General features: G+C 36.4%; 1 protein-coding gene and 1 long non-coding RNA gene across 4 annotated transcripts in view; one reads left to right on the top strand and one right to left on the bottom strand.

The window, feature by feature from the left end:
* LOC138068714 (uncharacterized) overlaps positions 1–23,844 on the top strand; it is a 71,514-nt gene that overhangs the window by 27,480 nt on the left and 20,190 nt on the right. The gene's annotated exons all lie outside the window — the stretch shown is intronic.
* KLHL4 (kelch like family member 4) overlaps positions 18,501–23,844 on the bottom strand; it is a 94,607-nt gene continuing 89,263 nt past the window's right edge. For 2 of the 3 annotated variants that reach the window (XM_068956816.1, XM_009687476.2), the window contains exons 9-11: positions 23,119–23,331; positions 21,359–21,530; positions 18,501–20,252 (exon numbers count right to left, since the gene is read on the bottom strand). In XM_068956816.1, the coding sequence (XP_068812917.1) occupies positions 20,193–20,252; positions 21,359–21,530; positions 23,119–23,331 (445 nt within the window). In that variant the 3' untranslated portion in view covers positions 18,501–20,192. The remainder of the gene's footprint in view (positions 20,253–21,358; positions 21,531–23,118; positions 23,332–23,844) is intronic. The other variant, XM_068956815.1, reaches the window with a different exon arrangement.

Below are 23,844 nucleotides of genomic sequence, written 5' to 3'. Positions count from 1 at the left end.
TTAAGCATTATTTTTTTAACAGACAAGAAAATGCTAAGGACTGCGATAGTTCAGTACCCTTAGGATATCGTGTTGTGATTTCTGCTGTAGAAGTAGATCAGATAAGATTTTTTTTAATTTCCTCCGTGCTTCCTTTTGCAGACTTTACTGAGGAAGAAGGTAATCTGGTGTCAGGTGTTTAAAGGACTGGAGGGTACTCCTGCAGTCACTTACCTCGCTAGCAATTTGTGCTGTGGCGAATTGTGAGGATTTGGCATGAGAACATCCAATCCCATAGCAATTTTGAGTTTTTGCAGTGGGAAATCAAACCAATCTGATGTTGAGCCAGATTTGTAGCTAAATTGTTATTCCGTATGAAAACTGCTGTTGCTTCCTATTTGTCACTGCGCCGGGCTTGTGCATGCATCACTCTGACAGGCGCTCTTTATGGCCGTGTTTCTGGAACTGGGTCAAGGAGGTTGATGGCTAATTTGTGCTCGGAAGACCAGAAAGCATGATAATGGGAAGGGAGCTGATTTTGAGTGGTTCTGTCCAACAGTTCATTGATCTAGCGGTGTGGATTAAGATACGGCATTTTCACAGGCACAAAGCTGCCAGCCATGTACAGCGCTTTTTGTAAGAACAACCGCTAACGGATTCAAGACTTGAAAATAATATCCTTCTTTTTTTAATCTTCTCTCTGAGAAAATGAAATATAGTTTTTTCAGGAGGGGGAGATCACTAGGCTGAGTCTAAGCATATTTGCTGAAAAAGTCGTTAAGATATACTGAAAAAAACATGCTTCCTTATTATGAACTTAAGCATTCATTATGGCTACAATAAAAATAGGGATATTGCAGAGTATATTGAAATAGTGCTAATGAGCCTTGACAAGAAAATGCAATGAAAAGTTGATCTAGATGGGTGGGTGATTTGCATGTAACTGACAGTCAGTAATAAGATAATCGTTCACTAATTTTGAGACTATATTAGCAAAAATCAGTAGTACTCATAAAATTAAAGTTTTGAGTATGAAATTGATTAAGTAGGATCAGTCTGTGAGGCCCTTCACTTTCAAAGGATCAAATTTAAAGAAACAAGTCTTTCATCAAATGATGGTTGGATCATCAGGGAGGGCAGTACCACTGACTGAAATTTGCAGAATTGTAAGAAGCAATGAAAGGTATGAGAGTTTTCAAAGTTGATGGCAACTCTTCAAACACATGCTGGTACATATTACTGCCTGGTGAACAGTTATGCTGCCTTTGTTTACATAATATCTTAGTATGCTGTTGTCTTGTCCTTAATCCCAATGAAGTCTCAAGTAGTTATATCTAGCTTTCCTAAAACCTCAGTAGTTGATCTCTGGCCCTCAGGGAATAGAGTCATGGCACCCAGCATGAAAATTGCATGGACCTAAAAGTAGCCATAGTTTAGATCCTGAGCAGAAGCATCAGCTGATCATGCTTTATTCATGGGAGAGTCAGTCAAGCCAAAATTCACAAGTTTACTGCTTTTCACAGGCCTTGAGGTCAACATAGGCAGAGTTAAACTGCTTGCAGAAAGCTCCTCTCCTTTTCTCTTTCCTTTCCTCTTCTCAGATTATATTATAGGCTATGAATTAAAAATGTTACAGGTCAGAAGATAGTCTTACTTGTGGACCAATATTGAGCACCAGGAGTGATTAAAATTTAAAGTGTTTCTTGGAGATAGTAGTAGTAAATACTAATACTGTGGTGTCCACAGCTGGCTGTTTTATTTTGTTTGTTGACCTTTATCAACATGAAGTAATTTACCAAGCAAGTCACTCTTAACAGCTCTGAAGTGCTATGTAATGAATTTCTGAATACACAAAGAAGGTGATCAAAACTGTGCTAGAAACATAAAGAAACAGTCCATGAAGTTTTTTTTCCTTGTCTTTTATATTGTATATATAATATATACATATTACTTATGTATTTATATATACATATAAATATATGTATATATATACAATACACAGTATTTATATATACATTTCTTCTCCTGAGGAAACTGTAAACAGAAGAAAAGCCCCCAGTCCTCAGAGAGGCACACAGTACATAGCAGCAGATTGCTTATTGGAGTATAACTAGCATTTCTACAGTTGTTGTCATGTGTTGTCCCTCTGTTGGGAGCCTCAGAGTTCAAGCATGCTCGCCAGCTCCATTGCAACATGTCAAAAGGTGACAGGGTGGCGTTGTTTAAGGTGCATATTCCTCTTTGGATCCCTTTGATACCTGGCCTTTGCAAAATCTCCTGGAAGCTTGCCTTATTTTACTCAGTACATGCTTTTAAAAATTTTGTTACCCTAGAAACCTAATAGGCAGTCTTTCTAGCCAAGTTTGAAGGATGTCCCTCTCTGTAAGAACCAGGTGGCTTGTTGCATGTTAGAATAACTCATGTCCATCTTTATCACCTGTCAAGTTTACAGCATAAGAATATAGATTTATTTACAATAGGGATTTGTAATAATGAAGCAACATTACAAAAGATAAAATACATTAGTAGACTATACTTAAAAAAGACTGTGATTGCTTTCACATCTCATTTTGTTGGCAGTCTGTTTCAAATATTTAAAGTATTTGCTGCTTCCCTCTTCCTGGGAAAAATAGAGAGCTGGAGTGTGGAGCAAATGCCGTAATTCTTCTTTTAAGCCATCTTGACCTCGAATGCACCAGTCTCTCTTACATCCTGTGCACAAAAGCTGCCTTCCTCTCTTCTCCAGATCTCCTTCTCGGGAAAGAGTCATGTCTTTGCCCTGTTTTCTACAAAGTCTTTGATTAACGTTTCCGATGCATGGCTTGCTTAGCATGTTCAAGCTTTAAGATGTTTCTTCTGTTTTATAACCTTTCACAGAGACATCAGTAGAATTTCATAGCAGAATTCTTAGTATCATACACAACTAAAGATGAGAACATAAATGTTGACATTTTGATCATGGGAAATGTTCTTTCTTCCCTCTTCCATGTTGCTGAAGATAGTGGATCTCTTGCATTAAGTGCTGCATCATGTGCTTGATTATGTGTTTGAACGCATTACTTTTCATATAACTGCTTGAAAATTTTATGAAATGTCGGTGTTTGTTCTTCAGCTCAAGATATAATTCTCTTCAGTTAAACACTGTAGCAATGCCAGCCTCTTAAGCATTGCCAGTATATACTTTATGAAATTGTTGACTAGCCTTGTGATTCTGGACTCCATATAAATCTTCCACCATGTGTGTTTTCAAAGCTCACCTGTCTAGTAGTTCTGTTTTGTTTTCACTAGTTGTTGACTCACGTAACTCGATATATATATAAAGTTTAATAGATATCTCGCAGTTGATTCATAGAGTATTTGTTAGTGTCAAGAGACATTGCTTTGAAGGCCTAGAGATTTTCTTATGTTAGCAAAATTAATTTACATATAATTTTTATTTGATGCTTCAGAAAACTGAGAAAGCCAATACAATTTGCTGGGTTTAGTGTTTCTTCTGTTTATGATTAGATTCTGATTTCTGTAATACTTGTTTGAGGAGCGAGGGAAGGAAAGGAATTTTTTTTTTGACATAGTAATTCATTGCTTCACAATGTCCTTTTTTCAAAATGATGCTGCTACTACATTTGAGCCTTTCCCAGAAATATTTTAGAAAAAATAAATGATTACTGAATTACCTTCCATTTGTAATGATCAGATTATTGTAATGCGAATACATCATGTGTGGTAATATATCACATTCTAGTTTTTAAATTGCTTCTTCTGCGCTTTGAACATAGAAGAATATTTACACATTCTGAGAGAGGAAATGAGAAGTTTAGATCCCCTCTGTCTAGATCTTCTCTCTAGTAACCAACCCACCTATTACTTGCACAGACCTACTATTGAGGTTTCCTGCAGCTGAACCACCAAAATATTTAGCTATTTCACCACTCAGCATTTCCTTGTGCTTTCCCCATTCCCCCCTTTTTTCCCTCTTCCTTCTTCTGCATTATTTTGCAGGTAAATAACTCTGAAGGCTGATGAGCTAATTATTTTTCTTGCTTTAATAAGGTTAATTTAGGGTAGTTGCGTTTTTCTTTTCGAAAAATAAGAAAAATGTTCATATGAAGATTTGTTCACATGAATGTTTGTAAAATTCTGAATGAATTAATATGTTGTGGACATACTCTAATTCACAGATCACATTTGCACATCAAAATTGTGGCATAATGTACTTGGAGACTCTTAAAAAGAGAAAATATTACAAGATGACACCCATCTGATTTTGTTCATCATTCCGTGTTTGTAATGTCTGTCAGTAGCAAGACTGTGGCTGATTTATATTTCTAAGGAAGGAGCAGTGTAACTGAATGACAGTTTTGCCTTTCACAGCAACTTCTACACTGCAAGTTACAGAAGCAGGTTATTCAGTTTCATTAAAAGTAGAATTCTCAATGTGCAGTTCAACAGATGGACTGAAATAGAAATTTCAAAGCGTGATCATTTTGTGACTAGGAAAGCATTAGCTGAGCACTCAAATTTTGACTGCATTGTAATTTATGCCAATAGAAGGTCTGTATTAGCATCAGTGAGCTACAGCTAAGTGCTAAGGTCAGTTTTGCATTTCATACTTCAGCTGTAGAGGAAAAATTTTATTGCTTTCTATAGTCATGCTGCAGAGAAAAAAGGTTCTTTATGATGCCACAGACAATTAATCGAGGTACATTACCTAGAAACTAAAAAGGTCACACGTGGAACATAATTGACACCTCATAACCCCTATTACTGATTACAGAAATGCAAATCTGTACTTTTCAGTTTCCTCTGAGTAGCATAAATCTTCTGCAGCTTTGAATTATGTTTTCGTTTGCTTATGATCTTTACTGTTTAAAATGTTTAATTTACCTTTCTTAAAAGTAACATAGTCTACATTAAAAATTATGTAATATGCAAATCATACATTCATAAAAAGTCTATTAAATTGCAATTATATCTCTGCGTAATAGTACAGAGTAAGAAAAAAAATGAGCACAATGTACAAATAACACGCTTGATGCTTCAGTAACCTCTTTAAGGCTACATATACTAGCTGTTTCATGAGATTTCAGAGAAATATTTGGTTTGCCCTTCCTTGTGAAGAGAAATTTGAAAATGTCTAAGAATTTCATATGCTGAAGAATAAATTATAGGTTCATTTAAAACCTGGTTGGCTACTAAACTTGCTCTGATCCGTCTGCACGTATGCCCACTTCTAAGGTTGATACATCAGATGTTAGATCCTATTGATTTTACCATAACTAATGTTTCGGCTCACTAGTAATTTCTGGCACCATACTCAAATACATAGCATCACACGTGACATCATGGTACATCACTGCACTGGGAGAGCTCCTTTCCTTGTAGGCTGTAACAAGTTTTATCAAAGCCAAAGAAACATTAAGGGGAATGTGAAAGTTCTTTAAAATAGGATAGTTTTTTAAAAAATTTACATCTTAATGTAGTTCCATCTGAAACCTAGTAGGCTCTTAGCCGAGATGAAGACTCTGAAAGAATGAGATTAGACCTCTTTGCTTGAACATCAGAGCCAGGAGTCACAAGTCCCTGCATGCCAGCGGAGCTTCCAGGTAGGTGCGTAGGTCTTTCCAGCCCAGAGTTTCTTAGTCTCCATGATTCCTACGCTTTCCCAGAATGCACAGAGATAGCAAACGTAATACCAAAAAAAGGCATTCATGTCGCTAGCCAAAATTATTCTAGAAAAATAGTACCTGAAGACTTGAAGTTATAGGCTCTTAGAATAACTCTGCACTCAAAGCAGAGCTAACTTTGACATTAGATCAGGTTGCTCAGGGAGATGGATGTGCTTGAGCTAGCCTAGCAGAGGGCCTTTAAGATTATTAAGGAGTTGGAGCATCTGACATAGGAGGGGAGGCTGAGAGAAATGGGAATATTTAGCTTGGAGAAGTGAAGGCTTGGGGGATGTGGTGTGCGGGGTGGGGAAGAAGAGGGTGGATGTTGTCAGTGTATGCTAGTACCTGGTGGGGCAAGTAAAGGCAGAGCCAGACTCCTCTCAGTGGTGTCCAGCAGCAGGACAAAAGGCAACAGGCACAAACTGAAATGCAGGAAATTACTATCAACCATAAAAAAAGAATTCTTTGCTGTGAGGGTGGTCAAACACTGGAACAGTTCCCCAGAGAGACTGTGAAATCTCTCTCCTTGGAGATGTTCAGAACCCAACTGGATGTGGTCCTGGGCAACCTGATGTAGCTGCTCCTGCTTGAGCAGGGGTCGTCAGCTCCAGAGGTGCCTCCCAACTTCTGCGATACTGTGATTCCCTCCTCTCTCTGTATTCCTGGACAGCCCGCATAAAAGATATTTATACCACCACTGTTAACTTTTGTTTCATTTGTTATACAGACCTGCACGTAGCACTAAGTGACTCTGTGCGAACAGATAGGGCTTCAGTGGCACCTTGAGCCAGCAGTGTCTGCCTGTCGTGGTGCTTTACGCAGAGAGTGCAGGTTTGGCTCCTTTTCTCCTGCATTCCCACTGACGTCATTAGACTGCGGCAGACCTAAACGTAGTCCCCAAGCACATGTTGTTATGGGCCTGCTGGCACTGCAGACAGAGTAAAACAAACATAAAGACCTCTGTGGCCGTCCTTGTACTTCCTCAGATTTCCCCAAGAGTCTCTGAGGTCTGATCATCCGCACACAGCTCTCTACCCTGATCTACGCTATAGGTAAATAAAGGCCATGGTTATAGACCCTTGCACTTACTCACAGCATTTAAAAGACAAAGCTGTTTTTTAGTACATTTTCTGTCAGTATATGGAAGCATGCTTCATTCTTTCAGAGAGGCACGTTCCCCGTCTCGTACGTAATGTGTCGTTGTGTCGTCTCTGGTCTGCAAAGTGGCTCGTTAGGCCAAGTTTTCAGCTGAAATGCCTTAATACAGCTTTCCTGAACTTGAAAAGGCAACAGAAACTCCCTAGTTGTGACTGTAGCGGTGTCTGACCTTTTCAATTTTTTGCTTTGCAGAAATGTTTTAAAAGGAGACTGATAATTCATTTGCTTTTTTCAAGCAATTGGTATGTTGATTTGTAAAATCAGCTGACTTGAAGAATTTTTTCATGACTATTTTCATGAGTATTTTTACCTGAATATCCTAATTAGCATTTCAAGCTTTTCATGTTTATTATCTTTTCAACTACATTCATTTCCCCATTAGTGTTTTTCAGTAAACGATTACCACTTCCCTCCCGCAAAGAAGCAGGAGTCCACTGTAAAGCTACCATACACAGACAATATTTTTCCTTTCATAAGAGCCATATGCCTCGTGGTCAATTTTTTTAGCAGTGATATTGTTTCCTGCTGTTAAATGTGTTACTACTGAGACACATAACAAGCTTTTAAACTTTTAAAAAGCATCAAGTAAGAGATAGGCAGTCAGGGATATGGCATATCTTTGTTTCCCTCATTTAAAATGCTGCTTTGAACTTATTTAGAAGAGGTCACTTTTTTTTTTTTTTTAACATAACCCAAACCTCAGTTTCTCTTGCAGTCAAATGCTGCATTTTTTCCTCTCTCTTCCTTTATGCTATTAGCCAAGCAGTCTTCCGTTTGTGGTATTTTTTCAAGTTGAAATTAAATTACTCATATTGTAATTCAATACCATATTTAAAAATTGATTTGCTTTGTAAAAATAGCTGTGATCATCATTACAGATATACTGACTAGTCTGTGTGTCCTTCTGAGATAGCACCTGCAGGGGACTAAAAATAAAATTTATCTGTACTGCATTACAAGAGTATTGTGCACACCATTAGACAGAGATGGAACGCACGGAGTTTTAAATTGCAAGGCGTTTTAAAGATATAAAGTTAAATAAAATACTAACTTTTCCTAAGTTTGGAATGAAAAGAAATGCAAATGAATTTTTAGCAATGAAAGAGAGAAACAGTTTTAATGTAGTGCATGGAAAGTATATTTTAATTTGTAAATTTTTTTTAGATAGTTTAGATAGTTTTTTAGGTTCTTACAGTGACCATGTAAATCCGATTCTAGTGATACGTTAAATATAAAAATTACTTTTGTCTGTTGTTTTTAAAAATTTATTTTCTATTTCCCCTTGGAGGTACTACATCCAACACATCACGCTGTAGCTCATTCATTGTGTTCAAGTGCAGGGTCTGATGTAGCTGATTTTCATGCCCAAAACATGCACCTAGGAAATAATAGAGGACAATTTTAAATACAGAATTTTATTACAGAAAGACTTTTTAAAGTTCTCACTCACACAACAGATTCCTCTGGGAACCTTTACCTCTACCATCTTAAAAACAAGAATGAGTAAGCTGTACTCTCAAATCAAGTTTGTTACTTGTAATTATCAGTCAATATCCAAGCACAATTCTACAAAATTCTGTGTTTATATCTTCTGAAATGTCTTTTCTCAACTGAGAGTTTGTACTGAGACTCTTCTAACACATCTTCTAAATCTGCCCAAGTGAAATGGCTCTGTACTGTATGTTTGGAAACAAATAAACAGTTATGTGATTCCTGGCCAACTTTTTATCTTTCTTTAGAATGTGCCTTGGTGGTCAAGGCTAGATCTTGAGTTCAGAGCAAATTCTTCACTTGTCTGTTACTTGAGTGCCATTTTGTTTACTCTTTTGAGATGATGTGTATATGCGGTAGGTGGAAAAAAAAATGGGCTACCCCAGTATTGATAAAAAGGAAGGGATCAAACTACATAATCCATGAAGACATTTCAAGGTTTTTTCCCTTGGAAAGAGTTCTTTTAAAGGCTAAATAAACCAATTACAGGACTATAAACCTTTCAAGATGATGACAATTATTGAATCAGTTTCCAAACAATACTCCTGAAATAACTGTAGCAAAAGTTTACTTTCATCTCTAGCTACCGTAGGTTTATGACAAGGTGCCAACACATCTAGTGGAACTTGCCTTATAGCTGCCTCATGAGGGATGCACGAGCTTGGTGGTCCTGGGAGAATTATAAGTACTTTATGATGACAACCTAGTGAAGGAAGAAAGAGGCTTGACTGTGAACAAAACACAAGCCAGCTAACAGACAGATAAAGTATATGTAAAGTGAGAGTTCAGAGAAGCTGTGTTTGGTGTATAAAAGAAAAGAAAAATCTATCTCTTTTTTTGTTGTTGAGTTTTTTAACTGAAGATCGGTGAAGGCCCTTGAAAATCCTGTGTTGCTGAAGGAAATATAAACTTGCTAGTCTTTTATGACTATGAACTTTAATGCCATTTCTATGTCTGTATGCCAGATAATTGAAATATGAATATATATACAATTTTCATGTTTAAGATATTAAGTATAGGGAGAAACAAATTCTAAACACTGCTGTTTTCTGGTCTGAAGGAATGATTTAGTTGGCAGGAAGAAAACAGGAAAAAAATCAGTAATACTTTTGGATTCTCTCATATCTTCATTGTTTCTGCTTTACTTCATGGTCCTTTTATTTTAGCGGAATAAATCATCAAATAATATTGTATTTTATTTTATTTAAAAGATGAAACAGAGTTTGAAATGTTCTTTGAAGTCCTTCTAATCTATTCCCTCTATTTTCCTTTTTTTTTTTTCCTCTTCAGTGTCTGTTTTGGCTCCTGACCTATTCTCTTCAATCTTTCTCATTTTTATAGAATATTGTTAATGAAGTGTGTACAATTTTACTTGGAAAAAACATGCCACAGTGATTTTTATTTATTTTTAAAGTGTGTTTGATTCCATCTAGCAGCTGCAGGCCCCCTTTTTCACAAAAGAATTTGATTACTGAGTATGATTTAAATGAATTTTTCTTTATATGTGAAACTGTTTTTCCCAACTCTGAATCTGACAAGCACTTGTTTTTCTGAGTATCAGTGTAATACTTAAAGCTGTAAAGACACAATCATCAAAACACTTTTTATTTACTATTGTTAAATACAAACAGCGTAGAGTGAAAGAAACTAATGAGGTCTTTGATAATCAATTCTTATCAGAGATGTCTTGGGTAGAATGCGGTTTTTCAATTATCATCTGTTGTTCGGTAGCTGTATACATATGCTTTTTCATCCAGAAGTGCTGATTTGATCGTTATTTTAAGAAAGATGAACTTACATTTGAATGCCTAAAACTTAAACTATTCCTACTTGGACTGCTTACTTGACAACTGGCATTTTATCTTGAACATTTTTACATGTAAGTACTGTCACAGAAACATCCAGCTAAATCTTTGAAAGGGAAAATTCGAAGCTGGGAAAGCCAGGCAATTGGCATGTAGAGGTTTGGGGAATTTGAGAGCAGTATTTTTTTTTTTTTTAAGGAGTCTTTGGGAGCAGAAGAGCAGGTAGAATAGACCAGCCATTCTCTAAGGAAATGATGGTTCCAAATTTTGGAAGAAACTGGAGAAAATACTGCTTTGTAATTGGCAGTTTATCAGGAGACTTCTAGCACAAGAGAGGAAAGATGAGACATAGGGTCTTTATACCAAGACATGTTTGTTTGTTTTTTAAAACAGACTATTTTCTTCAAATACACCTGTTTTAATGTAGCTTATATACTCACGGCTACCTCAGCATCTTCTTTTCTGGTACCTAGACACACATTTTATATTTTTGTTTCTTGTCTTACATAAATATTACAATTTATCTTGCAATGTTTTTAATGTAAGCAGTTTGTATAAGTATTAGTTCTGTCTTTTAAAAGGGATCAGTTGGAGAGTAAGCAGGTTGGGAAGCTGTAGCTTTGAATCCTTTTAGACTTTGAGTTAAGATATTTCACTGTCATCATACAGATGAGCTGAACTTTGCCTTCCCTCCCCTCTGAGGTACTATTTGCACCTCAGAAATCAAGAGGCTTTAGGACTTCTTTTGACGAACAGTGGTAGTTATTGAGGCATTATCTTTGAGGAGTTTTCCCTAAAAATGCAGTAGTGAACTTTGCCATATAAAACTGGCGATTCATAAAAGAGTATTTATATATTTATGGTGTTTTAACATGCCCAGATAGAGCATAGTCAATAATCTCTGAGCTCAGAATTATCTTGAGTTCACAGGAAAAGCAGGTCAATAATAATAATTCCTTTAATTTAAGTTTGAGAGATTAAATGATAGTATTTCTAAGTGGTATTGTATTAAGCTATTCCAACCTTAAAAAATTCTATAATTCTTTTCCTCATTGAACATTTTAGCTGTATTTACAGCTCTCTTAAGTACAGCAATATAAAGCTGATTGTAAACTGGTCTGTTTTTTGAAATAAATAATTCAAAAGCTGCATATTTTTATGTTGCATACTTAGTACTTCTTTCTGATTTCCAGGAGTAATATCATTGAATTGTACATTAGTTTGAGGTGATAGGGAGAAATAATTTGTACATGTAAGAGCCAGTTTCAGCTGAGTAGTTTTAGTTTTATACAGAGATGGGATGAGACTGTTCAGGAACCCCTGGAAAGTTGCATCCACTATCTGGGAGCCGTCGCTGTGCTCACTGCTACAGAGCAAGGAGAGGGTTACAGTGCAAGGGGAGAACAGACCTGGTTTATATCCTATAGAAAGAAATGTAAAGATTATGTAAAGTTTACATATCATTCAAGTAAAGCACACTGTATGCCCCTTGTCTCCTTTTCCTGATTCTCCGAATATGGCAAATGAGGAAAATGAAGAAAAGCCCACTTATATTTATGATATTAACTTCTGTGGAGATATATTTGTCTTAGTTTGGAAAACATGTCTCTTTTCAAAAAGGCAGACGTGCATAGCTTGTACTCCGTTTCAGAGACTGCATCTTAAATGTGTCTGGGTTAAGTCAGGTTGCAGGCTATCTGGCTAGTCCACAACTAACTGGCTAGTTGAAGTGGGCTAATAGTCTAATTGGAAATGATCAAGACAGTGAGAAGATACTGTCCTTTCTTCATCAGTCTGTCTATATTGTTTACTTTTCATATTGAGTCTTTGCAGCCAAATAAATGTTCTTCGTAATTTGTGCTCAGCAAAAGAAAAGCCAAGCAACAATTTTAATGGGCCAAGATCACAGGACATGCACAGAATGAGCAATACCCACTGTCACAGTGGGAATATTTATGAAAGGAAAATGTTTTGCTGTAACTTTGTAACTTTCATCCCAAAATTAGTCTTAAGAGGTGAGCAGTATATGTGTGCATGTGGTGAAAATGTAGAAATGAAAGACTAATAAATTCAATGGGCTCTTGAGATTATAAAAAGGGGAAGAGTTCATTCATATTTAAGGGATAAATATTACTAAAATGTAGCTTCATATTTTCGTAGTAAGAGCCGAGATCCTCCAAAAGTTATCACGTAGCACCATCTCCTGAGCAAATTCTATATTGCAAACTGTACGACTAAGTTGATCTGACAGCTCAAATGCAATCTACGATTTATTGTTTCACCTGTATAGCAAAGAGTGTCTTCCCCCCCCCCCCCCCCGGTATATTTTATGTCCACATCTGATGAAGAAGAAAATATGAGTATTTCCTCTGGGCTGCATGCCTGAGTACATATCCATGCCTGTGGCTACAGCTGTGCTCCTTGAAAAGCTGTAGGCTCCTGCCATCCGTCCTTACCTGTGGCCCCTCTGGAGCTGGGTGCAGCCTCCCTCCCCAGCACCAACTTCACTAAAACCAGGAGCTTAATGTAGACAGGAGACCTGGCCTAACCCTGAAGTGTTTTAATGTGTTAGTGCATTTGCCTCTCCAACAGGTCAGGGAATGCCACCATAATTACAGCCAAAAGAAGGTGACTGAGAGTAAAAATAAGATGGGCAATCCTGCCATGGAGAGCTAAAGTTCTTACAGTCACATAGATGGTATATTTATTCTTTACTCAGTTTCAGGTAGTCTTGCCTGAAATTTTTGCAGGCTTTACTTCTGTTCTCTGTTCCTCGAAACTTTGTGTTATAACTTTCAAACTGCAATAGTAATTTTGAGTCAAAACTTAAGTACTTTCATAACAATCTTTCTATAATTGGACACTTTTTCTGACAGTATATTTGATAAAAATGTATTCGTTCTCTTGCCGAAAGGGAGGAAGGGAACTTGGAAGCGTCTTGGATCAAACATCCTGCTTCAGTAACAAACACCTTCACATACAGCTTTTCTATTATTGAGAAACAAACATATTTCAGTAGCCTGTATTTAAACTGCCATATTTAAAAGATTGTTCCTGGACAGCTTTTCCTATTTGATTTGTTCAAAAATAATCTGAGGGTTTTTTTTCTTCTTAGTCTTGTATGGTTGGCTTGTAAAAACCTTGATAATGTGAACTCAAGTGCTATCCTCTTCTGTGCACTCTGTAACCATAATTAATTCCTGTGCGAGAAAACAGAGCTGTTAATTCACTTTGCTTATGTAGAATTGCCATGGAAGAAAGAAGGCCTCAGATATGTGGGCATAAGGACTAGAAGGTGCAGAACCGCTAATGAGTCTATGTGTGAATAACATAGTGGAGCTGTATTGAAAATAAGGAAAGGTTTTTTGTAGCGTTTTGCTGTCAGCTTCCTTTGGCAAGAGTTGAGGTCAACAGAGATCTTCAGGATAAAAGAAATACAGTTTTACTATGAAAAAAGAGGACCTTGAACTTTATGGGGGGAAGTGGAAGTGAAAGGGTTTCTGTTCTGATAAAATTCCTCCTTTCTGTATAAGAGGAGATAGAAAACAAGAGGTAAGACTCAAAATATCAACTGCAGGTGCTCTGAGTGTGCAAGCTCTTAGAAATACTCCAAATCAGCAGTGACTGATGCAAAAGCTGGATTTAATCTCTTCAGGAATGAAATTTTCCCTCTTTGAATCAGAGGAGTGTTGTACAGATAAAGTCATTGCAATTTATTTGGCATGCAATTTTTATGATGTCAAGGGTCACAGAAAAAGGCTCTGAAGAGCTAATTTCAGTGCAGAATTTTGCTGATACTGAAGCTCAAGCACAGAAAAACATGCTTTACACACTTAGCATCATCCATCCCATCACTAAATGAGTCTGGGGCCAGGTGGAAAGAAAAAATGGCATCATGTGAGAAACATACAGAAATAAACACATAGAAGAGTGTCACCCAAAATCCTGATTCCCTTTGATTATGATATCCTGCCAATTCCTACCAAACACTGGCAACCAATTATTCCCTTTTATGCTAAAGGTTTTATTATCTCTCCAATCAGTCCAGCACGTCTTGTAGAAAAGCTGGTTCTAGAAAAGTTCCTGGAACTAGAAAAGTTCCTCAAACAAGATGGCAGAAACAAGAGGAGGTGACAGAATGAGCTAGTTGACTGGGGTAGCTCTAATAGGCTGTGAATTTCTATGAATCTTTGATCAGACATACTGCTCGCTGTCCAAAAGGAGGAATAGCCTAGTAACTAATCTAAGTGTTGAAATATTTAGGCCGAAATCCTTGGCCAAAATCCTTCCTTTAAGCTATTTTCTCTATGTGGCATCAGAAAAGTTATTTATTTTCTTTGTGCCAGTTGTAAATAGAGATGATAATGCTTTTTCTACCTTGCACATGTGTTATGAGGATGAATGCTTCAGCAACATAGACCTCTTACTACCAAAGACAGATTGAGCGGCGTGTCTTAGATAAACAGCATTTTGGAGTGCCTGCATACGTTCTCAGTAGCAGGTTTAAAATAACCATATAAACCTTTTTTCATGATGCCTATAATTACATTGTAAAATTCATTGCTGCAGGGTGCTGCAGAGACCAGAACAAATGACCCAGTAAATTAGTGAAGGACAATTTCATCACTAGCTGTGACACATAACAGTGTTTAGTGATTACAGAAGTCTCCAAATACCTGATAGTAATAATCTGAAAAGTTATGCTGGGGAGGCATTTTTCAGTACTAGTTGTTTTTTAAACTATAAAGACATCATCGTGGATTAGATGGACCTTCAGCCCTTCCCAGAATTAAATTCAAGTGGTAAGTGGGTTTCTCTACTTTCCAAACACTGTTTTCCAAGTTTTATATTATGTAAAATATCATTGCTACACCAGGTCATGGAGACATTATCTCCCAATCCAAAAAGGAAAAGGTGATTTAAGAGCCAGGGCTTAAAGACAACACAGTGATTTAGGCGGAAGAGACATAGCACAAATAGCAGTCGTTCTGCCCGTGAGAGTTATGGTAAAGGAGCAAAGCAGCACAAGGTCAGAGATGAGGGGCACTTCCTCCTGCACCTCATGGTGCGTTGTGCATGCTGCTGTCATGAGATTTAATAAGCAAAGACGCAATGCAACTACTACACCTAGTCACGTTTGTTAGAGGAACAGAGGAGATGTGAAGGGATGACACCTCATCAGAGGATATTTCTAGGTTTTCCTATCACCTAATAATGTCTAGACATACCCAAATTCTCTCCGGTTTGTTTTTTTCCATCTTCTTGCTCGGTGTCCAATTTCCAGCTGTGAATTGTTACTTTCCTTTGACATATTTTTTTCACTACTGAGCTAATGGGGGACACTACTAGCTTCTAGCTTCTACTTCTATGGAAGGAAAAAAAGTCGGTTCTAAAAATATGGAAGAACGACTATCTTTAATCCAAGGAAATTTAGTTGTGCCATTTTACTGCTTGAGTATCTGTTCAGATTTTATTTTGATTTTTTCCCACCACTTACGATTTTAAGGTCACAGTAAGCCTTATCGTCATTTCACCCTAAAATAGATTATTCTAAAAATAAATCAGGGTGCAAGTATGTTATATTGCTCTTTTTTTTACAAGTTGAAACAGACTTTCATGTCAACAGTTCCAAACTTCTGCTAGCCACAAAAGGCTCTTTTTTTTGGAATGAGTATGTATTGTTGTAGCAGAGTTTAACACCATACCTTGGCTTCTATTCACTGAAAAAGATCTTAAAAAGGGGGAGTGATTATTGGTTAATTTAGGATTTCCTCCATACAGATGTTTGGATGGTACCTTACTTATTAATAATTACAAAATTAGGAAAAGAATGATCAAAATTTTGTTGGAGAGGGATGAGAAGAGGGAGTGCCGGGTTATTGCTGACTTCGTCCTCTCACCAAGCCTAAGCCAGGGTGAGTTATGCAGGACTTGCGTGTTGTAGTTCCTCAGCTGAGACGTGGAGGTGGTGGCGGACACCAACCAGGAAGAACCCTGACTGCCGATTGCACAGCTGCGCATAAAAATACTTTATGCAGAGAAACAAGATACTTCATCCCTTCAGCTTTCCATGGTACCATAATTGCATGCCTCTCAATATCTTGCCTTCAAACAAAGCTTGAAATTTGAGTATTCACTCAAGGAAAGGGTGTATGTGCAGAATTATGTCTCCACATGCGATTTTTAACTCTATTCTTCCCTATGCTTATTACTTCTATTTATAAGATCTCATTCAAGTTGCTCTCTGATTTTTCTGTTTCATACTCTTCCTATATTTTCCCATTTCCCCTCCCCCTTGTGTTATTTTATCATAAAATATTTTCTTAAACTTAAAATCTGGAAAGCGTACTAGTTACCATGGCTTTGCTGTAGAAATGGATAGACCAGTTCAGGAAAAACACACTTGGAACAGTAAGTCAAAGATTTTCAGTGGCATGAGAGAAACTAATGAGGTCAGAGGGTGAGGTCTCATACTCTACTGGCCTCACCTCATCACGTAGTATGCACCTGCAAATATTCACTTCACATACTGTATCTCAGTGGTTATGGCTCATTGCAGAAAGAGCTACTGAATTTATCAAACTGATAAGTGTGGCTGCATGCTACAAGATAAATGAATGCTAAAATTTTTCCTTCTTATTTTATTTTAAAATAAGCAGACCTCATGACACAGTATCTCTGGAGAATAGTAAAGAAGTATAGAAAGTGTAATTTTCTTCTAATGCTGTTTTTGAGACTTTATTAAACTATGCAAATGGTAGTATATTTAAAGGGTTTTTTTAGTGGATTGTTTATATTTAGTGTTTTTCCTAAGCCTTTCATGCCTAGTTTACTGATAAAGCTTTTAATGAAATTGTATTTATAAAGTCTCATTTTTAAAAAATAGCTATAAAACTTAATTTTAAATATACAGTGCACTTGCCATTACCAGCAAGTGTTTTGTAATGCAAACTGAAGGACAGCACAAAGGCAGGGGAATTTTGTGTCATCCCTGCAGTCATAACATTTGCAGGCTGCCCAAAGGCAGGTCCTATGTGTTTGCATTAAGATACTCATCCACAGTTTGTATTCTTCAAAACTGACCTTTATGCTCAAGTCTTCGTTTTCACTCATAACTGTAGAGTTCACTAAGTGTTAGATATGCCTTTATATTTTGTAAATCGTGCTCACTAGCTAAGGACTCTTGTGTGCTAAGGACTCTTACTTGAGGTTTTGTGCCTTCTTTTACCCCAAGAAAACTTACTCAATGCAAAGGCTGTATGGGAAAGACACGTTTGTATTGCGTTGTATTGTATTGTATCAGTACTAACTTTGACCTGTCCCTCTTGCACATCTTGTGACATTGTCTGTGTACTCTTTATATAATTTGTGTTTTAGAGCTTTAAAAATGGATATGCAATATCAGTGCTTTCCAAACAATAATAGAATAAATGAGGTGGTACTGGTTACTGGAAACAGTGACACGTTGTTATAGGAGAACATGAGAAAAGCACAATTCGGAGCCTGAATGATAAGCAGTAGTGACACTCTCCCTCTGATCCACCTGCTATTTATTCATGCAAAAGAATACACACGGCTGTTGCACAAGCGAAGCGGGGGAAATGTTAGTATATTTATTTTTAATGTTTTGATATTTCCTGTGAAAAGGTGTTCCAGGTGGGTGTTCAAACAGGTTTCCTATAGCACAAGGGAGAGAGAGAGATTAAATTAAGATCTGCCTCACAAGCACACTTGTTTTACTATGCAGACTTGCTGTCAAGCTTGGTGAGTAGTCCAGCTGCCATTGCTTCAGATTATGGATTTGTTGGCAAATAAAAACCTGTGTGTCCATTCTCTGATCGAATTCTCTAACCAGTGACCCACTGGTCACTGTTTTAGGGTTTGTCTCACATTTACTTGTTTCTTTATTTTTTTTTCACAAAAACTTAAGGTCAAAATAGTTCTGAAATAAGAGTTTATGTTTTCTGGCCAGCCAAGCTAGTAAGAAATTTGTGCATTGATTCAGAAACCCACAACTTAATGAAGGTGATTCTAAGCTGGTGAACTGGTGTTTTTCATAGGTTTAATGTTATGTCCCCAAAAGAAACCCTCTTCAAAGGTACCGTACTTACAGCCCTCCGCAGGCAGACAGCCCAGGTTGCTGGGGAACTGCAGTACGGGAGCCTATTTCATGGAAAGGGGATCCCGACATGGCAGGATTGGTAATTATTTTTGTCTTGGAGAAAGAAAAGAGATGAACTTAGCTAAGAATATTTAAGTATGGGAAGGAAGGTAGTTTTTTTATGTGAACTAGATACAATGAGAAGACTTAAGACGGGGTCTTTGCTGATTTGAGAGTACCAAAATGAGAGAGAGATTTCTGTGCTTTCAATTCTTTGAAAAGATGTACAACAAAAATCACGCAGTTGTTAAAATACAGTCTGGATTTTCTTAGCAGAGAAAGTAAAGTTTATTTGAACGAGGCATGCCGTCTATAAACATAATTTTAGTTGCTTTTAAAATTTAAAAATGTTTTTTCTTTTTATAAATATGCTTATGAGATTTCCTCTTTGGAGGTGTTCAATACAATTGGCAGTGCAATTTTTTTTTTTAAATAGTATATTGCTGAATTCTGAAAACACAATATTCTACCAGGAATATTCATGATATATTCATGACATGTTCAGAGAATTTTCCTCTGTTTCTCCTGCATTTTTTTTTTTTTTTACTAACATAGCAATGACATATCAAAGGCTAAAGTAGATAACATCCAAAGAGTGTGCTTTGCAGCATAGAATATATCTTACATACATTCCATTCTTAAAATACACTTTCAGCATTTAAAATTATCAAAAATGAAATTAAAGCAAAACATGTTAAAACCCTGATAAAAATTGGCACACAAAAAGAAATATCATGCACGTGGAATATTATGTGGTTTTTCTAGTGATTCTTTTTCTATTTATTCTTCATTCTTAGCATTCTCATAATTTCAAATAAAACATAAACATATGTATAGTATTGGTATATACTGTTACACAGTGCACATATTCTTTGCTTACCATATTTTTTACTGTATATGAGAGAAAGCTGGTAATCTTCAGCTGAGGTTAAAGATTGTCATATCAATATGATATAAAATTTTCATTTTGTAAGTTATACTCAAGGAATGTAATTATATGAATATTTTAAAATTTTAATGTGCAGTGATTATTCCAAGAATAGCCAAACTGGTTTAACATGCACTGACAGATGGTTAGTGGGCAAAGATGAATCCATGAATAACCTGACACTGTAATGAGCACTAAAATATCACATTTCAATGCACTTCGAAAATAACTGCAAATCATGTTAGCATTGTGTTTTGACAAAGGAGGTTTCTTTCTGTTGGCACATACTTAGTAAAACAAAGATATCTTAGGCCTACTATTTTTTAACTTGCAGAATTCAGTTGAGTATATTGCTAAAAATGGGTATTCTGCCACAGCACTAGTAATATTGGACGTTGAACAGCAACCAGATTCTACATTTCTCAGATTTAATTTATTATACAATTATTTGAAAGTCAGTTAAGTATTTTAATTTCTGAATATAGAAGCGAAGCTACTTCTGCAGCAAATATTCTGTTGCCAATGATATTTATTGACCAGTATTTCCATCTGTGCAGTTCTCTGTTGAAAATGAGTAAGAGAGAAACAGCTTCATTTACCTCAAATGAAAAAGGTCTTTATGCAAACATTGGCATTACCGTTGACATAGAAAAGAAAAAAGTGTATGAAATCTTATACACGTTTTTCACTTTACTACTGCATTTTATAAATAACAGAAAAACTTGCATAACAAACCTGAACCATTCAAACATATTATTGAATTGCTATGTACTAGGTATAATAAAATAATAATTCACTTATGCAAAATTCTCTGATTTTTGCAATGCAGGAAGACTCTAGTTTTGTGCTCTAATAGCATAAAGGCTCAGAGATAAGTATTCTCTATAATGGAGGGCTACTACGATGTATATGGTTTGAACTGCCTTATGAAAATGTTTCTTATCCTCCTGCCTCAATCTTCATGGAACTGTACTCCACTTTTGGTTTCACAACACGTATTGTCATCAGGGCAACTTTACAACAACAACGCATGCACCAGCCCTTCCAATATTGACAGGAACTTCCTAAAGAAAAAAGAGAGGAAACATTTTTAGCATACTTTCACGGATAGGACTAGAAGTTACTTGTGGATTAAAAGGAGGGCGTTTTGTTTATCGGAACTAATGTACTGCTAGAAAGTAAAAAGTAGAATTTAAGTTAACTAGAACTCTGAAAATAGAATTTTTGCTTTTTGGAAAAAAGACTTCAGCAGCTGTTTAGAATTACAAGAATGCAGGCTAGCATTGTTGCTTTTAGCTATTGTAAAAGAAATTCATATCTTGTATTCCAAAAACATTGACTGTGCAGCTACAAAAGAATCTTGACAGTTTTCTCTTGATCTCAGTGGTGATGGTTCTAACTCCGAACAGACTTAAAAGTTCATCCAGGAGAGGGCATTGCTGGCAAAGGCATGCCAGCTCTAACAGGCTTGCAAAATTGAAGCACTTTAAGTTTTAAAAAGTGTATTTTGATTTCTTGTGGCTCACATTACTAAGCATGCAATCGTCATTTCATGCCAGAACAGAGAAAAGGCATTTTTAATTCTTTTTTTTTTTTAACTGAAACTAATTTAAAAATCTATTTTAAGTGCAGTGTTACTGCTGACTGGCTACATCCGCTACACGTTTTCTGCCTTTATTGCTCAGTTTTCCTTTGAGCCTAACCTCTGTTTCTGAAGGCCCGGGACGTTTGGCTTGGCAGTGATTAGATGAGACACTGGCATTTTGCAGCTCCAGGCTGTGTGTTTAGCTGATGGAGAGAGGAAGCTGCTGCTTGCCCACTAACTCACCCCATCTCTCCGGTCATTGCACATAGCCTCTAGCCCCTCATTTACACATCAGAACTGGATGCATAAGTCTGAAAATGTGACTCCTCCATTACCAAATGGTTTGTATAACTTGATTTACTTACGCATGCATTGTCTCCATCCTTTAGTCTGAAAACTTTTTTACAGTTTTTAAGTAGAATAGGTGATTTTACACATTTATGCATACTCTATTTTTATACACTGCGTACTATGGTATTACAACATTCTAATATAACATTTTTCAGAAGACTAGTACTAATTTTGCAATGTAATTATTATTGCTCTGTCTACTATTCAGATGGATTTCTTCTTATATGTAATTACCTCTGTCCATTCATTATTTTGAGCATCATAGGATTCCACAGTATCCAGGTATGTATGGCCATCATAGCCTCCAACAGCATATAATCGGTCCCCTAGAGGGCAAATTCCAACAGCATCACGAGGTACACTTAAGGGTGCCACTGTTGTCCAAGCATCTGTTTTAGGATCATATCTAGGATGTTTAATGATCAAAATTAGAAAAATTCTTTGGAAAAATAGAAACACATTATGATATTTCGAATTTTAAAAACTTATATTTCCTCTTTGCTCCTGTATTGTAGTTCAGCCTACACCACAAACTAGTACAGAGAACTGAGTAACAGGATTAAAAATTTTATTTAGCCACCAGAGGGATCTTCAAGCTCATTTAAAATGCCCACATTTTCACATTACAGTCTCAGTTCTACCAGATTATACAATCAATATGTTTTGAACATAGATGAAGACTGATGGAATGACAATTTGACAGCAGATCAATCATCAAAGTTAAAGGAAATTTCAGTTTACTCTTTTTTCTTCATAACGATTTTTGTTTTCTATTTCTCATCAAAACTAAGGTTTTAAGTAAATTTCACTGTAAAAGAAGCTAACATATCTCATGTAGTTGATCAAAGTTGTAAGACAGTGCGTGGCAATATTTTATATCAGTGTTCATTTTACTCCAACGCTATGTATTCAGCCACACTCCAGTATAAATTCACATGAATTCCGCTGTAGTCCTAGGTTTACACCATCTAACTGCAAGCAAAACTTAACTGTTGTGTTATTCACCATAGGAAATTAAATGTTCTCCCAGTTTTCCTTTTTTATTCTCAAAACCACAGAAGAGTGAGTAGTCCTTGCACCAATAGGCTATTAAACAGCTGATGAGTTATCTTAGTCAACACATCCTCTTTTCCCCAGGGCTGGAGTATTCTCCCATCCCCCTACGTTGTACCACATGCCAGCACAGAAACAAAGCAGCATTTGTACACAATACCTGTATTTTTAAGAAGAAATGTCCAGTATTTGTATTTTCTTAAGAAACTATGCTCGTCAGTGGAGGACACACAAATGGGATTAAATAAGGATCAGACAAACTATATCTTCATTTTAAAAGGTAATTTCTTCTGGAAATGGATATAAAGCCAAGAGGTTTCTTATTTCTCCCCACTGTTCAAACTTGATGCAGGAGAATAAGTGCTGAGTTTTGCAAATTTGATTTTGGATTTGGATTTAAATGATGCACAAGCTTCTGCTAGGGCTACATTGCAAAATAATGAAGTAGGCAAGACAAAAAATTCTGGAAGAAAAATACTGACAAATGAAATGAGCACATTGTGATTTTGCTTTGGTTTCTCCCAGCTCTTCATGCTAGGAAATGGAAAGAAGAAAAATAACCTGACGTTTCAAAACATTTATTTTGCAAGTTGAATGACTGTTTAGAAAACATTCAAGTATATTTTTAAATTTAGAATTAAATCTTTGGGGTCTTATTGAATAAGAAGATTAAACTTATGGAAGTAGCAGGGGAAAAAAGACAGTTCCGCAGTTATAAATTTTAAAATTATCAGATCCTGAAGCAGTCCTGTGAAAGTCTGAAAGATGTCCATTAACCTACTAACTAAAGTGTTTCTGGCAACATGAAAAGTGCCTTCAAAGTACTTTTTCTAGACAAGGAGTATGGTTAGACCTTATAGTTTTCACTTCTTTTAGGGTACTCAATTTTGATGGTGCAATATTTCCTGGAATGTAAAATAATAATAATAAAAAAACCTTACCTTTCTACACAGTCGGAAAGTCGAGAACAGTGGTTGGAAGCAGGTGCATCGTGACCTCCCACTGCATATAAAAACCCATTGTATGTTGCAACGCCAACGCCTCCTCTTCTCTTTGACATTGAAGCGCATATGCTCCACTTGTTTGTGTGCGGGTCGAAACACTCCATGGATTTTAAGCAGGAACTCCCATCTCGTCCACCAACAGCATACAGTCTGGAATAGTTACCCACATGAAGATAAACTGAATTTCAGTCTTTAGCCTCTCATTTTAATAAGAATTTTATTTGCTTAACTTTATTCGAAACACTAGCATTCTCATTATGCCGAGTGTTCGCTATGTAAAGCTGTGCTCTGGAACTTTATTTGCACAAGTTTTGTGTAGTATACAAGGAAGTTATTTTCCTCATTTTGCAGGGCAAATTCTCAGTCAGTCACATAAGAAAAGATTAAAAATGCATATCAGTTTCTTTAAATGTGAGCTGTGGATGGAATTTAATTGACAAGTGCTAAACAAGTTTAAAACATAGGGATGATTTTCCCTATGACTTGCTTGTGGAGTACTTGGTGTTTTAGTGTGGCGTTCTTAGGCAATTTTCCTATGCTATTAACATGTAAAAGAACCATAATGAATTTCATAATATATCAAAACAATATTTAATATACTTTTGATGGTATTTCCTCAGTGTTTGTATCTGAGAAAATCTGCAGGACAAAAGTTATTTTACA

This window comes from Struthio camelus, chromosome 11 (genome assembly GCF_040807025.1).
Source record: "Struthio camelus isolate bStrCam1 chromosome 11, bStrCam1.hap1, whole genome shotgun sequence".
Classification (NCBI taxonomy): domain Eukaryota; kingdom Metazoa; phylum Chordata; class Aves; order Struthioniformes; family Struthionidae; genus Struthio; species Struthio camelus.
This window is presented reverse-complemented; position numbering and strand designations above follow the sequence as displayed.